The 6,417-nt window shown below is 52.3% G+C and overlaps 1 protein-coding gene across 1 annotated transcript; it reads left to right on the forward strand.

Moving 5' to 3' along the window:
* The first annotated feature begins 2,804 nt into the window (after positions 1-2,804).
* On the forward strand, positions 2,805-5,980 carry SMIM17 (small integral membrane protein 17). The gene is made up of 3 exons (XM_079760305.1): positions 2,805-3,126; positions 4,006-4,076; positions 5,049-5,980. The coding sequence occupies exons 1-3, from the start codon at positions 2,877-2,879 to the stop codon at positions 5,157-5,159; spliced, it is 432 nt and encodes a 143-aa protein (XP_079616431.1). The 5' UTR covers positions 2,805-2,876; the 3' UTR covers positions 5,160-5,980.
* The last annotated feature ends 437 nt before the right edge of the window (positions 5,981-6,417 follow it).

The raw sequence follows: 6,417 nt of genomic DNA on the forward strand, positions 1-6,417 counted from the left end.
GCCACCAGGCCAGGACTCGTCTGGGCTTCTTGGAAACTGTGTCCATGCTGGTGGCTCCTCCCCCAACCCCCTGCACCTCCCCCAACCCACAGTGCCCTGCACACCCCAGCCCAGGCCTAACCCAGCCCACAGCCTGTGCTCATTGGCTCCTGTCTTCCTTCTACTTTTTAATTTTAAATAAATAAATATATTTAATTTAAATATGTGTTTTTATTGTTGACAGCATTACAGATGTCCCCCATTCCCCCGTTAGTCCCCCTCCACCCAGCCCCCACCCACCTCAGGCCTTCACCCCACTATTGTCTGTGTCCATGGGTCGTGCATATCATATCTAATAAAATGGTAATATGCAAATTAACCGTCACTCCATCACAAAGGATGGCGGCGCCCAGTCCTCTCAGCCCGCCGGAGTCCCCCAGTCCCAGGGGGGCGGCCGCTGAGAGTGGGCAGCGTGAGTGGCCTGGCGGAATGCTTGCTTTGTCGCCGCGGCGATGAGACACGCGTTCCGCCCCCGGCCGCGGATGGGCCTCTGGGCCAGGCCCCGCAGAGAGCTACTGGCGCACGGATTCGTGCACAGGGTCACTGGTCTGCACAGGAAAAGCCTAAGTGACCCTTACGGCAGAGTGACCAGAACGACCGGCCGCTGTAATGCGCACTGACCACCAGGGGGCAGACGCTCAATGCCGGAGCTGCCCCTTGGCGGTCAGTGCGCTCCCAGAGGGGGAACGCCGCTCAGCCGGAAGCCAGCTCTCAGCTGACGAGTGCAGCAGCGGTGGCGGGAGCCCCTCCCCCCTCTGCGGCAGCGCTAAGGAGCAGCGAGCAGGCAGGTGGTAAGGATCGAGGGCCTAAGCCGGCGTTCGGACATCCCCGAGGGGTCCTAGACTGCGAGAGGGTGCAGGTCAGGCTGAGGGATCTCCCCCTCCCCCCGGTGCATGAATTTCGTGCACCGGGCCTCTAGGATGCACATAAGTTCTTTGGTTAATCTCTTCCCGCCCCCACCCTTCCCTCTGAGATATATCAGTCTGCTGCATGCTCCGGTGTCTCTGGATCCATTTTGTTGTGGGATTGTTTTGTTCATTAGATTCCACATGAATGCGATCGTGGGATATTTGTCTTTCTCTGACTTATTTCACTCAGCATGATGCTCTCCAGGTCCCTCCATGCTGCCCCAAAGGGTAAAAAATACTTCTTTTTTACAGCTGCCTAGTATTCCATGGTGTAAATGTACTACAGGTTGTTGTTTTTTTATCCACTCCTCTACTGATGGGCATGTGGGCTGTTTCCAGACCTTAGCTATTGTAAATTGTGCTACTATGAACGTAGGGGTGCATACATTCATTCTTCTGATTGGTGTTTTGGATTCTTAGGATATATCCCTAGAAATGGGATCACTGGGTCAAATGGCAGTTCCATATTTAATTTTTTGAGGAAACTCCATACCATACTGTTTCCCATGTTGGCTGCACCAGTCTGCATTCCCACCAGCAGTGCACTCCTGGGAATATAGCCTAAGAACCCAAAACACCAGTCAGAAAGAATGAATGGATGCACCCCTGTGTCCACAGCAGCACAATTTACAGTAGCCACGATCTGAGAACAGCCCACGTGCCCATCCGTAGGTGAGTGGATAAAAAAGCTGTGGTGCATTGACAACATGGAATACTATGCGGCTGTGAAAAAGAAGGATTTCTTACCCTTTGAGACAGCGTGGAGGGACCTGGAGAGTATTGCGCTAAGTGAAATAAGCCAGTCAGACAAACTCATCTCTTAAACAACAACAAATGTGGACATTTTCTTACATACCTATATGGCCATTTCCATAATAAAAAAATCAATGAGAATTCCTTGATGTCATAGACTGCTCAGTCCAGAATAAATTTCCTTGCGTGTCTTATTTTAAAAATTGTTTTTTACATCAGGTGCCCTTGAACGAGGCTCCAGACATGGTCGCACAGGCATTTGATTGTGGAGTTGCTCACATTTCTTTGAAGCAAAGCATCTGCCTTTGGTGTGTTTTGTACTTATTTTATTTTTTTTGAGAGAGAGAAACATCAATTTGTTGTTCCACTTATTTAAATATATTTTTATTGATTTCAGAGGAAGGGAGAGGGAGAGAGAGATAGAAACATCAATGATGAGGGAGAATCATGGATTAGCTGCCTCCTGCACGCCCCACACTGGGGATCAAGCCCACAACCAAGGTACTTGCCCTTGACTGGAATTGAACCTGGGACCGTTCAGTCCACAGGCTGATGCTCTATCCACTGAGCCAAACTGGCTTGGTCTCTCTCTCTCTTTTTTTTACAACAAAGCAGAAAGCCAGGTCTGCAGGCGGCTGGTGGGGGGACAGACCCTTTGCTCTGCAGCCAGAGGGATTCTGTGTGTGAGTGTCTCCCAGGAACTCCTGGCCCTGCCTTGGCTCATGGAATGAGTGTGTGTGAGTGTGTGTGTGTGTGTGTGTATGTGTGTGAGTGTGTGTGTGTGTATGTGTGTGTGAGTGTGTGTGAGTGTGTGTGTGAGTGTGTGTGTGTGAGTGTGTGTGTGAGTGTGTGTGTTTGTGTGTGTGTGAGTGTGTGTGTGTGTGTGTGAGAGTGTGTGTGTGTGTGAGTGTGTATGTGTGTGTGTGTGAGTGTGGCTTTGTCTGTCTCCAGAGCACACACCATCGTTCCGCACACTGTCGTCTCTCTCCCCGCACTAGACCGTAACCCCAGGAGGGGCGGGCACGGAGCTCCGCTCCCCTCAGCGGGTCCCTGGGCCCCCAGGGCGCTGGATGACCGAGTGTCTGTTGGTCCTCAGGTTCCGAAGCCTGCGCCCGGAGGACCCGACGGGACCTTGGGACTGAGGAGAAGGCCGCCTGGGAAGGCCCCCCTGGAGACATGCAGAGTCTGAGGCCTGAGCAGCTGCGGGGGATGATGCAGCCCGAGATGACCCAGCTGCTGCTGCCGCCCTATGAGAGCAGGGTGCCCTATGAGACCAGGGTGCCCTACGAGACCAGGGTGCCCTACGAGACCAGGGTGCCCTATGAGACCAGGGTGCCCTACGAGAGCAGGGCCTGGGACCGGCGCGCTGCCTTCCTCCAGGACTGGGTGGCGGTGAGGGTGCCCGCCAGTGCCGGTGACCAGAAAGGTGAGGGCGTGGGTCCTGCGAGAGGTGGTGGGGAAGTCGGGGCAGAGCCCAAGGAGGACGAGACAGTCGTTGCTTCACTGACCCATTCAACACGTTTTTCAATTTTATTTACTTACTAGAGGCCCGGTGCATGAAATTCGTGCACGGGGGCTGGGGTGTCCCTCAGCCCGGCCTGCACCCTCTCCAATCTGGGACCTCTTAGGGGATGTCCAACTGCTGATTTAGGCCTGATCCCTGTGGGATTGAGCCTAAATTGGCAGAGGGACATTCCTCTTGCAATCCAGGACCGCTGGCTGCTAACTGCTCAACTACCTGCCTGCCTGATTGCCCCAACCACTCTGCCTGCCATCCTGATCGCCCCCAACTGCCCTCCCCTGCTGACCTGATCGCCCCTAACCGCCTCTGCCTCGGCCCCACCACCATGGCTTTGTCCGGAAGGACATCCGGAAGGTCTTCTGGAAGGTCTCCCGGTCTAATTAGCATATTACCCTTTTATTAGTATGGACTAGAGGCCAGATGCACGAAATTCATGCAAGAAGAGGCCTTCCTTTCCCTGGCTGCTGGCACCCGAGGGACCCAGGCTTCCTTTGCAGCTCCGGCTTCATCCGGAAGGTCATCTGGAAGGACGTCCAGTCTAATTAGCATATTACACTTTTATTATGATAGATTTTTATTAGTCCTCACCCAAGGATATTTTTTCCATTGATTTTTATTTATTTACTTTCTTTTTTTTTCTTTTCCATTGATTTTTAGAGAGAGTGGAAGTGAGGGAGGGAGGGAGGAGAGAGAGAGAAACACCGATGTGAGAGAGAGCAAGCAGAGCCCTCCAGCTGTCCTGGTCTCTCGCCCACGGCTCCTTTCTCTCCCCCCCTCACACAGACATGTCTTCTCAAGAGACCAGGCTCCCCCAGGAGTGGAAAGCAGTGGAAGAGGAGTCGGAGGAATCCCGGGTAAGTCGGGTTCCCGCCTCAGTCACAAACGTCCACCGACGACCTCAGGGGTCGTCTCACTCCCTTCCTGCCGTTTCCCTGCCCACAAGCGTCTGTTGTGGGTGGGAGCCCCATGAGGTCGCCCAGGGGAAACAGAACACGTCTATGGCGGTCAGACATGGCGTGGATGGTGCCATGGGGTGTGTGACTCCAACCACGAACACCTTCCACTCTTCACTCATAAACTCATTATAACTAACCACTCACTCATCTGTCCCCTCACTCAGCCACCCTAGCCTTCATTTGTCTACTCGTTACATACCCATTCCAGCCAGCCATCTATCCACTCTCCATCCATTCATCCAGCTCTCCATCCATCCATCATCTATCTACCCATCTACCCATCCATCCATCCCATCTGTCCATCATCTAGCCATCTATCCACCCTCCATCCATTCATCCAGCTCTCCATCCATCCATTTACTTATCCAGCTCTCCATCCATCCATCCATCCATCATCTATCTACCCATTCACCCATCCATCCATCCCATCTGCCCATTATCCATACATCCATACATCCATTCATCATCCATGCATTTATTCATCCATCCATCTATCCATCCATTCATCATCCATCCATTTATTCATCCATCCATCCATCCACCCACCCACCTTGTCTGTCTATCCACTTCTCCATCCATTGACCCTCCCATCAACTCACCCTCCCATTTACCCATTGAACATCCACCAACCATTCAATATCACAGGAGGTATTTAAAATGGTGAGACTATCACTTGGGAATTTTCCTCCCACGTTCCGATATTTCCTCTCTGGGGCGTAGGGATGCTACATCCTTTATCTTCCATCCGTCCCCTAATTCCAACAGCTCTTCCGTCCACATGCGGGTCAGTCCCGTGGCCCGGTTTCCCCGCAGTAACCACGCTGGCCCCGCCCTTTCCACATTCATCCTTTTCTCCCCCGTCTGTTTCAGGGCGCCGTGGAGTGGCCGAGACCCCCCCAGCAAACGACCTTACTCCTGATCGTGTGCGGGCTCTTCCTGTTCCTGGTGCTAACCGGGATGCCCGCGGTGTTCTACATCTGAGCCCGTTGGGAAGGCACGCCCTGCGTCCGGTGAAGGAAGCGCCCGGATGATCTTTTGAGAGAGAGATGGAGGGAGGGAGGGACAGAGAGAGAGAGAGAGAGAGAGAGAGAGAAACATGGATGTGTTGTTCCACTTACTCATGCATTCATTGGTTGACCCTGGTGTGAGCCCTGACTGGGAATCGAACCCCCAACCTTGGTGTATCCAGACAAAGCTCTGACCAACTGAGCTTCCCAGCCAGGGAGGGCTCCTGGTCCCGTTTTTGAGCACTTCATTCATTTACAGTTTCTTTTTACAAAATCACTTGCTCTAATAGTAGACGTAATCGCACCGACGTGCTTCTGATCCTAGCCGTGGCCGAGTCGTGAAGTCCGATCATTTCGTGTCCTGTTCGGTAGGTTGTCCTGCTTCAAAACTCGGTGATTGGGTTTATTTATCTGGTACAACCCGTGTTGTGTCCGTGACTTCCTGCCTGGTGGACAGAGAACATGGCCTGTGACAGCTGTGTTTCCCACACCTTCCCAAAGCTTTCACCGTGGCCGGAACGAGTCCGATGCTTGTGCACGATCCACGGGCATTTAAGAGGAATCCGTGGCTACTGTCCGTGGAACTGAAAACCCTGTTAGTCAGCTCAGTCTCACCAGTCCTGTTGTTTGGAGCCAGGCGCCGTGTAATGGTGGCCTGAACCCCAGGGAGGTCATGCGGAAATCTGTTCGTGCAATCCTGTGTGCCAGTGTAGTCTTTCTAGCCGCTGTCTGTGTTCGTCAGCTGTGTACTGCGGTGCCCACGTGCAGCATTGTGACGTCTTTGCCAAATAAATAAAGAACTCGTGGTCACACACGTGCCCGGCATTTAGGAGGAGCTCAATAAACGGTAGTGAAAACCCGACTGCGAATCTTTGTCGAACAGGAAAAGATCGTCTTTAACCCGTTCAGTCCTTGGCCTTGAATTCTATCTTGTCTCATTACAGTCCTGATTTTTTAAAAATATATTTTATTAATTTTTTACAGAGAGGAAGGGAGAGGGATTGAGAGTTAGAAATATCGATGAGAGAGAAACATCCATCAGCTGCCTCCTGCACACCTCCTACTAGGGATGTGCCCAAAACCAAGGTACATGCCCTTGAGCGGAATCGAACCTGGGACCCTTCAGTCCGCAGGCCGACGCTCTATCCACTGAGCCAAACTGGTTAGGGCACAGTTGTGATTTTTAAAAATATATATTTTATTGATTTTTTACAGAAAGGAAGGGAGAGGGA

Source organism: Cnephaeus nilssonii (genome assembly GCF_951640355.1).
Source record: "Cnephaeus nilssonii genome assembly, chromosome: 20".
Taxonomy (NCBI): Eukaryota; Metazoa; Chordata; class Mammalia; order Chiroptera; family Vespertilionidae; genus Cnephaeus; species Cnephaeus nilssonii.

What these genes read in the sequence shown, in the direction of transcription:
- SMIM17 (XM_079760305.1), top strand. Translation starts at nt 2,877, where the DNA reads ATGCAGAGTCTGAGGCCTGAGCAGCTGCGGGGGATGATGCAGCCCGAG. An exon ending in CAGTGCCGGTGACCAGAAAG is followed by an intron (nt 3,127 to 4,005) that starts GTGAGGGCGTGG and finishes CCCCTCACACAG; the next exon opens with ACATGTCTTCTCAAGAGACC. An exon ending in AGGAGTCGGAGGAATCCCGG is followed by an intron (nt 4,077 to 5,048) that starts GTAAGTCGGGTT and finishes CGTCTGTTTCAG; the next exon opens with GGCGCCGTGGAGTGGCCGAG.